The sequence below is a fragment of the Pygocentrus nattereri genome, chromosome 20 (assembly GCF_015220715.1).
Source record: "Pygocentrus nattereri isolate fPygNat1 chromosome 20, fPygNat1.pri, whole genome shotgun sequence".
Classification (NCBI taxonomy): domain Eukaryota; kingdom Metazoa; phylum Chordata; class Actinopteri; order Characiformes; family Serrasalmidae; genus Pygocentrus; species Pygocentrus nattereri.
Genome location: NC_051230.1, coordinates 21,846,691 through 21,860,489, shown reverse-complemented (window position 1 = coordinate 21,860,489; position 13,799 = coordinate 21,846,691). Strand labels below are relative to the sequence as shown.

At 39.9% G+C, this 13,799-nt stretch overlaps 1 protein-coding gene across 2 annotated transcripts; it reads left to right on the top strand.

The window, feature by feature from the left end:
• The first annotated feature begins 5,337 nt into the window (after positions 1-5,337).
• On the top strand, positions 5,338-12,656 carry fsta (follistatin a). Of its 2 annotated transcripts, none has more exons than XM_017716056.2 (6): positions 5,338-5,547; positions 6,863-7,054; positions 7,937-8,155; positions 8,649-8,873; positions 9,411-9,641; positions 11,552-12,656. In XM_017716056.2, exons 1-6 carry the CDS (start codon positions 5,457-5,459, stop codon positions 11,641-11,643), a joined length of 1,050 nt encoding a protein of 349 aa, XP_017571545.1. In that variant the 5' UTR covers positions 5,338-5,456; the 3' UTR covers positions 11,644-12,656. The 2 variants fall into 2 exon arrangements, with proteins under 2 accessions (XP_017571545.1, XP_017571547.1); XM_017716058.2 differs by lacking the exon at positions 11,552-12,656 and adding an exon at positions 11,261-11,361.
• The last annotated feature ends 1,143 nt before the right edge of the window (positions 12,657-13,799 follow it).

Below are 13,799 nucleotides of genomic sequence, written 5' to 3'. Positions count from 1 at the left end.
CCACAGTTCTCCGAGCGGCTGATCCGCTAGGTGACATCGTTTCAACGTGGAGCCCGGTCTCTGTTTGTGAGTGAAGCGGTATCTGTGTCGATAAACACGCGAGGATATGTGAATAACTGCAAGGCCGAGCCCTTCTGCGCACGATTATTCGTCAAACTGAACGCTCTCGTGTTATATTTCGACACTACATCAGCTGTGGGGTTTTAAAAACATGAAGCACAAACCAAAGAACGAGACCAGCGGAGCTTCTGTGAGCAGCCAGTTCTCCCGACTAGAAACAGCTCGAGTGGTATGGACGGTTTTTAACCTTCCTGTCGTGTTCGGGTCAAATCTGACCGATTTACAACTTAAAACACTCATAAATACTGTCTTTTACATCTGATTGACTCAAGGCCTTATGATATCCTCCACACTGTGCACTGGAACATATAAAAGTGATGATCACCTCTGTCATTGAATTTTGAGTGTTACACCTGAGATGTTCCTGGTCAAAAGTGACCGCCATAGGAAATGAATGGGTATCCAGACTAAATTCATCCATCAGACAGAAAACATCCTCATACACCACCAGCCCAACTCACTCACTCTATATGTATTTGCACTGCAGTTATTTTATGTCTAATTCTATACATTCAGGTTAAACACTACTTCGAGACGTTGTTCACAGCTAAGGAATATTGAATAAAAATATGGTGGTGGACAATGGTTTTGCGCTAATTTAAGAGCAGTTAAAACAGACCGGTCAGTTTTGACCGGGAACACTAAAGTAAAGGGCAGGAGGTGAAGAGGACAGGAGGGTTAATAGGCAGCCGGAAATTCGAGTCTGAGCCCCAGTTATCCACAAGGAGGCTGTGAGCTCCTACTGCCAATAAGGGAGTCTAAATCCAGAGGTGGCACGATTAAGAGACGCTGCCCACAGTTCACTTTAAACAGAACAGGGCCCAGCCGTGCTGAATCTAAACCTGAGTCCAGGGACACGAATTATGTTGGGTGGTTGATCTAATGTCCAGTGAGAGAGCTACCTTGGCTGTATCCACCCAGTTTGTAACCCCTTTGATTTCAATCAACTTAAGAATGAAATAAGACTATTACTACAGTACTTCAGGAGTTGGAGTACAACATGATTTGGTGTCAATCTAGACCAGTGGCCACCTGCAGGAAGGTAGATTAGTTAGCTCTGTAGTAAGATCTCTACCACAAGGGTTGGAGACCACTGATGTAGACGTTTACCCCGTTTTGTCGCTCATTTTGGCTTTTATATTGTTTGTTTGATAATGAGGGTGGCTCGAACATCTAATTAGGGTACTGATGTTTCTGAACCATATCCAGGGCCGTTTTATTATGTTAAACTAGCCTGCCCCTTAATGGCAACTTTAATGATGAGACATACTATATAGTATAATAATCAGTACACCTCCCATACGAATTGAACATCACGCCTCCTTCCCAACTATGGCTTGAAAATAAATAAATAGTCGTGTCCAGTCAGGTCCAGCTGGGTTTAGGCGTCATTTGTCAAATATTTATCAGGCTATTTGTTGAGATTGGGTCACGTTCAAGTTTCTGTTTTTCAGAGCTCGTCTCCCACCTTCAATATTAACATTTTTTGGCCTGCTCTTTGGCCCTGCTTTAGGTTTTCTACCTGTTTCTCATTCCTTCTCCTATCTTTTGTTACATTAAACAAACACGTTGAAAAGTAAGTTAACAGGCCATAAACCTTCTATACACCCAGGCTGAATATTCAGAGTGCTGCAACATATCGCTTGGAATTCTGCTGGAAATGCGTTTCACTCTGCATTAGTCTCAAGTCAGATGTGGCTTGTCACTCCCAACTCGAATGCCGATCTTTGGTCAAATATTTTTGCAACATTGGTAAAACCAAACGACATGGCATTTCTCTTAAGGACCCACTAAAGAGTTACACCGAAATGGATGGAACGTCCTGGTTTGGCAGAGCACTAGGGTGGAAAACCATCTTTACTACGAGCAAATTAAGTTTGTGTGAAGTCATTATGATCGGATGAGCAAACACATCAGCTGGATTCTTCTAATTATTCACATATGTGCAGAAAGAGAGCAGGAACAGTGCTTTGAATCAAATGGAATAATAGTCAGAGGCAGTGGAGAAGCTTTGTTTTAATGCCTTAAATGGCCAGGACCCAACGGCAGGCCCAAAGTTTGATTACACACTTGTATGACCTAAAAATAGCTCAGCCAGTTTGAATTGAAGTCCCTGTAGTTATGACTAATAAGCCCTAGAATGTAAAAGAAAAGAAAAGCCTGGGATTTTAAGGTGTTTAAGGACTGAAGACTCACTGGTGTCATTGACATGGGGATTTTTAGAACTGAATTTTAAGGACTGCAATAGCAAATGCAAAAATGTAGTTTAGTTCCAGTCCTGTATGACGGTAGCATTGCGCTATAATATTTTTCCATTTTGCATAGCTGATAGAGGACTGGAGATGCAGAGAGCTGTCGTACAGTAGATCACATTATGAAGTCACCAAGGTGAAAATGTAACACTACAAATGTATCACTAGATGTCACCATTGCAAAACCCATTATTTGCCTGGTGCGAGGAGTCTAGGCTCTTTAGTGAAAAATAATCTGTCAAAATGCTTCAACTTGAAGTACATACAAAAATACATAAAGTTACATAAAGTAAATACAAAGTTCTCAAGTGTGTATTTCAATCTTGGAACAACAGTCTATAAATTATACTATACATTTTAGGCCTATTTTAAGCAAATATTTCAGATGTTGGTATAACTGTACAGGTTTAGAGCACCTAAAGAGCAGTAGATCACTACTGCTTCTGATCCATCCTATATATACTATATAAAATAAAAATACATAGCTATACAATATAAAAATGTGGTAAAATTGGCGGGTAAGACTCTAAATAAATATAGATATAATATAGAGTAGAAATAAGAAGCTTTGGGTGTGTTTTTAATAATTCACTTGTGTTCATGATGGACTGCAGCCTGTTTAATGCAAAGTGAGAGATTTCCAGAAACAGGCCTGACAAGAGACACAGAGAAATTGCACTTTTGTTGAATGGTGGAGTAAAAGTGCTGTAGTTTGCTGATTGTCATCATGTTCCCATGTTGAATGTCTTCACAGCTTTTTAGAAAGTCATGGGTTCAGTAGAATTCAGTATAATTTACTAATGTAAATGTGTTACAGAGGGCCCTTTTACAGTGCATAGATTTTTTTTCTACTTTCAGATTTTTTTAACCCTTTTCTCATCTTTATTTAAAGTTTATTAACATACATGATCTCTTTTTCCCCGGCTGCATAAGTACATGAACACTTTGGTGCCCAGTGATGGTGTTCAAGCCTTTTCAGACAAAAAAATAAATAAACTAGTCAAATGCTGCATCAGTTAAACATTTAAATCTAATTACACATCAGAAAAGAATGATAATTATACAAAGAAATAATGGAATTTATTAGATGAACATGAAGATAAATAATACTGATATAACGAGTGTTCTATTGTGTCCAAAGCTTTTGCTTGATCGGATTATCAGCAGTAAATACGAGTCGCGTGTTTGTGAGAATGATATAAACGTGGCAGTATATTATTAAAATATCAATAATAGAAACTTTATGTACCAAAAATGGCAGCTGATATGTCATTTTCTCCTTGCTTTGTTTTGTAGAGCATCAATGCAGACATCATCTTTCTCAGATGCATGCTTGAAGTTAATGGCTCTGGTCATGTGACCATTTACACCACCCATATTTCATATGAAATAAAAAACTTATAACTACATAAAAAATAACTACATATAACTATAATGTAACTACATTATAATTTTACTATAATACCATTCAACACTTAACCAGTCAGCAAAAAACACATTAACTCGGCGTTTAGGCTTCACAGCCACAGAACTAAATTTTCATTACAGTTGTGATGTGCAGTGAGATTAAATGGACTAAGGTAGCACTGAAAGGCTAAAAAAATACCAGCAACTTCAAATCCAGAAAGAAAGAACACAGCAGCAAAGCGGAAGCTGTTGGAGATCTTTATTTATTTATCAGTTTAATTGATTGATATTTATGTATTGCCTTCTCTAATTGGGACAATCTCATCAACTGGTGCAGTACCAGTTAGCGACCACTACACGTTATAACACGATTATCATGGTGACGATGTAGCTGCCCTGTCTTTAGTCATCCTAGCGTTAAACATGAAGAGTAAATCCTTTTTCCGTTCGTTTGGCCTTCTGGTCGAGGCGACCAGTGGATGTCGCTGTGGTACCTCTGTGAAAAAGGCCGTTGCAGTTCCCGAGTCCTCCGCAGGGTGGCACTGTTTCGCGCCTCAGAAACACGGCCAGTAAAGCTGAGGATTTGCACGACGGCCGTCCGGAAATTGAACAGGATTAATTTCAGTATCTGAGCCGTGAAAGAAACCTCAACAACTGTTGCTCCTAATATTAGCTCGTCTTTGTTTTAAGGGTTATTGTCTCCTTGAGCGCATCCTTTCTCTGCCCTTAAAGGCGGATTAGGCTGCTGGCGGAAAATTTCAGATCAGTCGCTTCCGAGCGAGTTGAGTGATGAACGAGGTTTAAATCACTGGCTGACACAACAAACCGCGTCGGGGGTTCAGTCTGCCAATATATCGATTAGCAGCACCAGTTGTATTATTATTATTATTATTATTATTATGATGATGCCATTCTGATTATTTATTTATTTATTTATTTATTTATTCGTGCTCTATTCCTCTCATTTCTGCTGGTGCTTCGGTTCACTTTTACTCCGTTTCCAAACCGCCACCCCGAGGCTAACATTGAAACCTTATTACCAAATAGGAAACTAGGTCGTCCAAGCCTGGCTCACGACAAGTGATCTGATTGTTAAAAATGTGCTGCTGTCCTGCACCGGCTTCTGCCTCCAGCTGGCCGCCTAGACCCAAAGCTCAGCTCAACTCTAACGCAGCCTACTTTTCTGTCTTTCCTCTGCTCGTGAGACGCAGAGCCTCAAGTGAGCAGAGAAACGGATCTCCATCCTCCGAGCTGACAGAAGTCCAGCCCACATCACCACAAGCCTCATGTGAGCACTCACTTCTTTATTTCGCTCAACTTTTGATCCCAGTGGATGATCCCAGTCCCACAGCCATCAAGTACACTTCAGTGTGACTGGAGAAAGTTGCAAGTACATGTCACCTGATTAGGACTGAAGAAGAAGAAGAAGGAAGGGGGGGGGGGGGGCTTAAAAAAAAAAAAGAAAGACAAACTCCTCCCTTCTCCCCACCTCCACGGAGTGAAAAGCCCGCCCACTACAGACAGTCGGCCCTTAGACCCCCTTATACACTTAAAAAGAGGTGGCACACTCACACAGTCAAGCATTCATTCAGCACTGCCTCCTTTAAGCAGATTACTTTTGCGCTGCTGCTGCTGCTGCTGCTGCTGCTCCATATCCTATTCCACTTTGCCTTGACCATGCTAAGGATGCTACCAGTCCTTCAGCTCCGGATCCTGCTCCTGCTGCTCCTCTGGCTCTGGCATTTCACTGCAGACCACAAAGTGCAAGGTGAGTTTTTGGCGTGTGCCGTTTCTCCACTGTCTGCTGCCAGCTGTCTGCTCAAGTGAGTGAGGCTGTTCAAAAGTTCTGTGTGTGTGGTGGTGCTGGTTAAAGCGGTTGGCTGTGAAGCTGCTGACAGCGAGGCAGGTGTGCTCAGTTAGTCCACCTTGAATGTGCAGCGAGATTACAGAAGGAGGGGGAATAAAGGCCGTTAGCTGAGGAGGCGACCTGCTTAAATAAAGTTGCTTGAAATGCAACAAGAGGCCACACAGAAACTGTCAGTCGTCCAGGAGACACCATTGCTGACCAGCGGTGACACCCACGACCTGAACTGGACTGCAGAAAGATAATTTACAGGAATCCAAGAAATGTGAGGTGTTTTATTTTGAGCTCCCTTTTAACATGACCCCCCCCCCCACCCCACTCCCCACCCCAAAAAAAAGAAAACTGACCCCCGCGAATACAGGTTTTTATCATTAATAATAATATTACTTTATAATAATAATCATTATTATTATTATTATTATTTGGCACCGACGTCTCGCTTGCTTTCCAAAATTCAAGTCATTGGGCACAATTCAACACAACTGCCTACCATTTATTATCTGATGCTCAGGTGTTCGTTGATTACAGTCGTTTTCTGGATTTATCGTCAGATGGCACGTTTTTTTTTTTTAAACCAAAAAAAAAAGTTTGTTAAACGCTTTAATAGGATCGTCTGGCGCTGGTGTCTCCCTCTAATTTAATAAATAAAGGAAAATGACAGTGAATATAAATTCTCCTTTCGACTCGACCTCACAGACAAGAGGGCTGATTATTCTGAGAAACATTAAAAGCGGCAATAACGGCATATTTTTACTGATTTTGGCATAAAAAAACGAAAAAACCCCCAAGCCGTGATGTAGCGCTAACGGTCTAGCCTGAGCAGTCTGGTCTAAGTGGGAGCCTGAGGAAGTGGAGTCTAGACTGCACATTGTTTAAATAGGTACGAGGCTGTCAGTCTGGCACTGCCTCCGTCCAAAAAAATCGCTCGGTCGAAAGAAAAGAGGGGGAAAAGGGGGGAAAACGAACACGGGCGACGGGAAAAGTCCTAGAGACCGAAAGGGGCAGCCCCGTTGAGTTTGTCTGGGTTCAGGCATGCAAGTGTAAAACAGTCGCATTACTGAGAAATCAGACAAAATAGAGAGGGGGAGGGGGGAGCGGGGCAGCTTCCAGCTAATACAGCCTGCACGTGTTGTGTCTGGGTCATTGGCTTCAGACTTTAATGCGACTGGCTTTCTGTTTTTCTTTTTTTCCTCCCCCTCCTCTTTTTTCGGTTTCCCAGCTGGCAACTGCTGGCTCCAGCAAGGAAGGAACGGGAGATGCCAGGTCCTCTACATGCCCGGCATGAGCAGGGAAGAGTGCTGTAGGAGTGGAAGGCTCGGGACATTTTGGACTGAGGAAGATGTGCCCAACAGCACCCTGTTCAGGTGGACCATCTTCAACGGGGGAGCTCCAAACTGCATACCCTGTAAAGGTAGAGGTAGCATTGTCTGGCTGTTGGGGGGGCAAGTGTGGCACATTTGTGTTAATTAATAGCAATTTGGAAGCATGAAGTTTTGGAATGTATTGTAAGATATGGATCAAAGTCATTGCACACAAGTTGGCCCATATTCATCAGGTGTCTTGACATAATAATATTGGCATATTGAATGCCATTCAGTGATACGTCAAGAGCACAACGTTGCTGTTGGATCCAAAATACTTTACACGAGAGAAATAAAATATTCTTAACTTTCAGTGTAAGTAAATGTAACTTTGGACTTCTATTGGTTCATTTGGCATCAAATGTTCACATAATGTAAAAAAAACAGCTGGAGTTTTCAAAGCAAGTAAGTAACGCAAAATAGAAAAATAAAAATAAGACAATCCAATGTTAGACTCCCAGCCTCACCACCATCAATACACAACCCCAGCAACCCACTTTCTTCACAAATGCTTTGCAGAAACCCCACCATTTGTCAGATCTAAGATACAGACTACAGACAAAGGACTAACATTCTTTACTTTTAATGTAAGTTAATGTTAAGAGATTTTATTTCATGCAATTTAGGAGCATTTCTATTGGTTTGTCATCAAATTTTCACATAATGTAAAGAGCAGTAGGTATTCTCACATTAGGCCAAAAAAATGAAGATGGAAAAAATGGAGATACAAGGTTTTGTTCCTACAGCTATAATACATTTTTCATTGTTATACAATGGTAGTTGTGTGCTCAACTAAAAACAGCAACACTATGGAGCAGGTTTTAATTTATGTATGGGTTAATATGTTGAATTTAGATTACCAAACCGAATCACCATTCTACTACCAAGTTGTCTAACGTCCTTTTGCCCCTTGGCCTGTGGTCGATTTTTAGAGACATGTGACAACGTGGACTGTGGCCCTGGAAAGAAATGCAAGATGAACAGGAGGAGCAAGCCGCGTTGTGTCTGCGCCCCCGACTGCTCCAACATCACCTGGAAGGGGCCCGTGTGTGGATCAGATGGAAAAACCTACCGGGACGAATGCGCCCTGCTGAAGTCCAAGTGCAAAGGGCACCCTGATCTAGAGGTGCAATACCATGGCAAATGCAAAAGTAAGTACTCATAAGTTATGTTTTAAATAACTTCAATTTCATCCCAATCAGCTAATGTAGCTACTTACATATTAGTCAGAAAAATACACAGTAGTAAATGTAATCACTGAATATGTCTTAAAATGAATGCTTGAAAGATACACTTGCAGTTAAAGGAGTTAAAAAAGCAATTCAAGATTTTATGCATGTTCTTTTTAGTCTTCTACAGTTAGCAGAGTTAAAAGTACATACATACTAGGAGCTAGGGTATAAATGCTGTCCAAGTCTCAACTTAATAAGACATCAAATTTGGTGAAACTCCAAGTTAGGACAAAATAACTGACGGAGAAGTCTTTAATTCCAAGTGATACTGAAATCTGAGAGACTGCACTTGGGGAACACTACTGTCAAGGCAGTCAGTAGTGTAACAAGCAACTGGCAATTGGCAAACAACATGCGGGGGGAAAACGATAGTGAAACAGTAGCCCTTAGCGTTTGCCTTTGGTTTTTGCAGAGACATGCCGTGATGTGCTTTGCCCGGGCAGCTCGACGTGCGTAGTGGACCAGACCAACAACGCCTACTGCGTGACGTGCAACCGCGTGTGCCCTGAGGTCACGTCACCAGACCAGTACCTCTGTGGCAATGATGGCATCATCTACGCCAGCGCCTGCCATCTAAGAAGAGCCACGTGCTTACTGGGCAGATCCATCGGAGTGGCCTATGAGGGAAAATGCATCAGTGAGTGGCGAATGGGAAAACAATGTTGCATTTGTTGATCCCAGTTGAGCATGAAGTTTAGAGGGTAGATGAAGTTCAGAAAGCTTATTGTACGCAGACTTTCAAAGTGGTGGTGGTGGTGGGGGAGTGGGAGGTGGGCTTCAGTGACTTATTTTCCAACTAGCAGTTTATGTGCATATGCAACCATGCCAACATTCCAAACAAATTCTGACCTTTCATACTCTCATGACAATCGTGTTTGCAATTATTATTTGCAAAGCAAAGTCGTGGGTGTCTAATTGCTTCCTGATGTTGGCAACACCAGCCTGTCTCTTATTACAAACTGAGTGTAACTTGCCTTCCAACCCCTTTTGTGCAACTTCTACCTCCCAAGTGCTGTTAACCCCTCAAATCCCAGGCTTATTGTTCAGATATTAACCTTAAGAGTCACTACTCAGTAACTACAATGACATTGTGTGGGGAGCTATAATGTGGGTTTAAACATCACAACAATGTAAAAATGTCAAATATTTAAGGTGGCTTTTAATTTACTTGCAGAAGCCAAATCATGTGATGATATCCAGTGCAGCGCGGGGAAGAAGTGTCTGTGGGACACTCGGATGGGCCGAGGCCGCTGTGCCCTGTGCGAAGAGACCTGTCCCGAGAGCCGCTCGGATGAGGCGGTGTGCGCCAGCGACAACACCTCGTACCCCAGTGTGTGCGCCATGAAGCAAGCTGCATGCTCTTTGGGAGTTCTTCTGGAGGTTAAGCATTCAGGATCTTGCAACTGTAAGTAACACCCAATTAAAAAAAAAAAAAAAAAAAAAAAAAAAAAAAAAAAGACAATCCAATGCTACACTCCCAGCCTCACCACCACCAATACACAACCCCTGCATCCCTCCCTCCTTGCTCTTTCTTCACAAACGCTTTGCAAAAACCCTCCCATTGGTCAGAGCTAAGCTACAGAAAAGGACTCAAGAAGGGAAGTTTTTTTTTTGTTTGTTTGTTTTTTTTTTGCATGTCCTCTTGGGCTGACTTCATTCAATGCTGCATTCTGCAAATTTGTTTTGCAAAAATAAATACATTGGCAGGAATAATCAGCTTCGTGAATAGATATACACCATGTAAACACAGTAAAAAGGATTTGTATTACATTTTTGGCTCATTTTTGGGAGTCATTTGACATACTAATTTACTGCATATAACTAACAAGAATATATGAGCAGACTAACTTTTGCAGCTAGAACATGTAACATTTTTATCCTCATTCTACTGAGTTGTCATGTTACCCAACCGGCTGCCTTATCCTTTTTTATTATGATTCTTTTGAAATTGTTGTAGTTTTTAATCCAGAGACTTACAGCACACCATATCACGATAGCTTGTAAATTCTATGGTCACGTTGCTTATTTCATGATAATCATGTAATTTTGTTTATTAATTTTGTATTGTTTGTTTTCATTTTTTGTTTGCTTCTGGCTGTAATCAATCATTTCAAAATGCACTATGTCTCCATGACATACATAGCCCTGCCAATCTGTATGAGGGTCAGGAAAACAGCAGCATCCATGTTCTAAATAAGCATAAGGTGATTGTAACATTGGTGCCAGTGTTTAAGTTATGTTACGCTATAGGCTACCTATTTAGACAAAGATGGCTCCATATGTCATCAAATACTCTCTGGTCCACTAATAGTTTAGCAACATTCCAGTTTATGGTGAGACTGGCAAAAAAAGTCTGGCTAACAAAATTCCAGTCCAGAACTAGGGGGGTTATTTACAGTTTTGCCAGATAATCTAAGCCTAAAATTGAGCCTTTCTAATAGGAAAAGAGCTGAGGGACATTGCTGTTGGATGAATCTCAATTTAGGGCTTAATTTGTCTGGCTAGCCCAGAAATCCCACTTTGTGAAATATTCCCTAAGTGCTTGGACCTCCTAATAATAAGGTACAACAGTAATTCCAAAGGACCAACTTTATGATCACCTCATGGAATTAATCGAGCATTTTACAGTTTGCAGGACAAGCAGAAGGACTTTCTAGTCTGTAGAGCAATGCTTTTCTCATTTCTACTAGGCTAGTAAAAATCTACCAAGGATACGAATTTGTATTTCGCAGGTTTGCTGTGAATGTTTTCTTCTCAGTGTTCATATGGATTATGAGGGACTGTCTATTTCGTTCTGTTGCTCTGTCATTTTCTTTTCTTTTATTAGTCCCCAATGTAAACGTTTCTGTAGAAGAATATACCTCAAAGCTGTGCCACTACTATGCCAGTCTGATAAAGTCATCTTAGGGCACAGGATGCCATCCTAGTTAAGCAGCAGTAACTGTTGTTCAGAGTTTTAGATGGAAACCAGAAAAAAAAGAGCCAATCCTATAACACACAAGCACTTTTTTTTTCCTTTTTCAGGAATCTGCGAAATTAGACCTGAGCCATTGAACTCTCCGATCACCCTCTATTGTCACAGTACTGACTTTCTTCATTATGTAAAGCTTGTTGCATAATTGGGGTGGGCTGGGTTGGTGAGGGGGACGGGAGGGGCAGAGTGCACTGCCGCTGCCAAATCTGCCTAAAAGACAAAGCTAGATTGTGGCATTCACAGAAGGCTGAGCAAAAAAAAAAAAAGACAAACATTCACTTAGATTCTGCGCTGTTGTGGTCTTTATTCATACAACAGCTACCATGTATTCTCCCATATAGCCATTACGGAAGACCAGGAGGAGGACGACGATGATGATGATGACCAGGACTACATGGCTTATATCCATTTATCGCCAATACTGGACGGATAAAACTGCCATCAAATCAGTGGAAACAGTCCTGTGGGAAAGGAAACATGTCCACACTGTACAAATGTGTATGCTAATTTATTTTTCAAAGAAAAAAAAAGGAAGTATACATATAGTTCAGTCTGATAGATGTTTATTTATACAGTGTTTTTTGTTTTATAATTTATACATTTACAATGTCTGACTTACTATCTCTATCATGTTATTTTGTGTTCACTTGTTTTGTTGTCTTTTTTTTTTATTATGAAGAAGTATATTTGTCCAAAGAGAAGCAGTGTTATTTATTGTGAGGTTGGAAAAAAAAAAAGCTACCATGTAAAGTGTAAGTCTTCTGCAAGCTGTAAATTGCATTCCCTGAGCTGTAAAAATCTGCTTATCACTGTCCATTCTATATCACAGATGTTTATTTCACACTTAACTGCATGTTTGCCTGTGTGTTTATTTATTGGGGGAAAATATGTCACTCTTTAATGTACATAACCTGTTTCTGGTTTTGTTTACTCTTCACTATAACAGACCAAAGGGATTTTCTCAATGGTTCTTCAACGATTTGCTGTACAATGCAGCACAGTAATATTTGAACATGAGCCATTTCTCAAGACAGAAACTTTTTTTTTGTATTTGTTTTTGTGAGATGTTCAGTTAGCTTTTGTTCTTTAGCAGTTTCATGTATTCAGCTATAGAGCATAAATCAACTTGGGTGATACTTGATTGTCAAAAATGTGCCATTAACATGTGCTATTGTTTTTGCCAACATTCTGCTCCATACTGCTTTCTCCAAGCTCACGTGATACAGGATCGGGTATCAGTATATCAAATGTTATCACTTTTCTTTGCTCGCATTGTTTTCAAAATGCATTTTTATTTTCAGACATCACAAAATGAATACAAGATTCAGTTAAAAATATATAGTTTTGTATTTTTTTAATGTAAATGTCATATGTATATACAAAGTTTGATGGTATTTGTACAGATATGAAGAGTGAAACAATAAATAATAAAAAAAAATTAAAATCTATTGTCATTCTGTCTTGTTTTATGACGTGGGCTCTTGATTTTAGATGCTGTTGGCTTTCCAACATCATTCAGAGAGGATGCTAGCTTTGAAGTAGTCATCCACAGAACACTCAAATCAAACTAAGTGTAATTGATCAGATAACACATTTAGTGTCAAGGTTTTTTTTGTTTTTTTTTTACAGTTTTGGACTAAAGCTACAAAGCTAACAAATAAAAGAAATGTACAGTGATCCTGAATTTTGTTCAAACTGTTATTCATTTTCTTAAAGCAAATGTCTTTCTAAACATATAATGCAGTACTTTCCGTGACACTCCAGCAGTGATCTTATGGTAGATTACATAAATTTCATCCAGCATTATATAATATGTATAAATATATATAAATATATATAGCTTTATCACTGTTTTCCAAGCTAGTCAACAGACTCGTTCTAAATGTATCTGAGGACTTTACATAATTTAAAGTTTATAAACTTTTATTCAAAGGACCTTGCAAGTTGTCACTCAAACAAGTGAAATTCCATGGGAAAAATGGGCATTTGTTTTTAACTCCTCTATGGCATGGATTCCGTTTCCATCTCTGATTCAAAGTTCAAAAAGATTTTAGTAAAAAAAAGACCACCAGGGTGCAATTTAGTGTTAAAAAAAAGCACAATTGCAGATTTGTGCAATGTGTTACAACAGTTACATAAATATGAGAAGACAATGCTTTTTCCAACAGTTGGTTTCCTCATCTCATGTTGTACCCTAGAGTACCATGAGATAAAACATACCTACCTGCAAACAGGCTTTCAAAGCTGGACACTTACAACGCTCTCCTATTTCAGAAGCTTTATGCATTCTTGAAGTAGCAGAAAAACAAAACCATATCTGGCAAAAATAATCATTTTCCAAGAAAATGCAAACATGAAGTTACTGCAGATTTTTTGAAGAACAAGCAGATCTGAAACTTCAGCAGAAAGATCAAACACAGCCTTTGTCCTTAACTATTATTAATAACACTTCTCTTTAAGACGTACTTAATTAAGTATATGTAGTCACTACAAGCACACATTTAAATAGTTCACCCTAACTACTATCCTAAAGCTAAATGGTGGCTATTTTCATGAATTGGTTGCAACATTAGCATAACTGACTGAACT

What these genes read in the sequence shown, in the direction of transcription:
- fsta (XM_017716056.2), top strand. Translation starts at nt 5,457, where the DNA reads ATGCTAAGGATGCTACCAGTCCTTCAGCTCCGGATCCTGCTCCTGCTG. An exon ending in CTATGAGGGAAAATGCATCA is followed by an intron (nt 8,874 to 9,410) that starts GTGAGTGGCGAA and finishes ATTTACTTGCAG; the next exon opens with AAGCCAAATCATGTGATGAT. An exon ending in GCATTCAGGATCTTGCAACT is followed by an intron (nt 9,642 to 11,551) that starts GTAAGTAACACC and finishes TCTCCCATATAG; the next exon opens with CCATTACGGAAGACCAGGAG.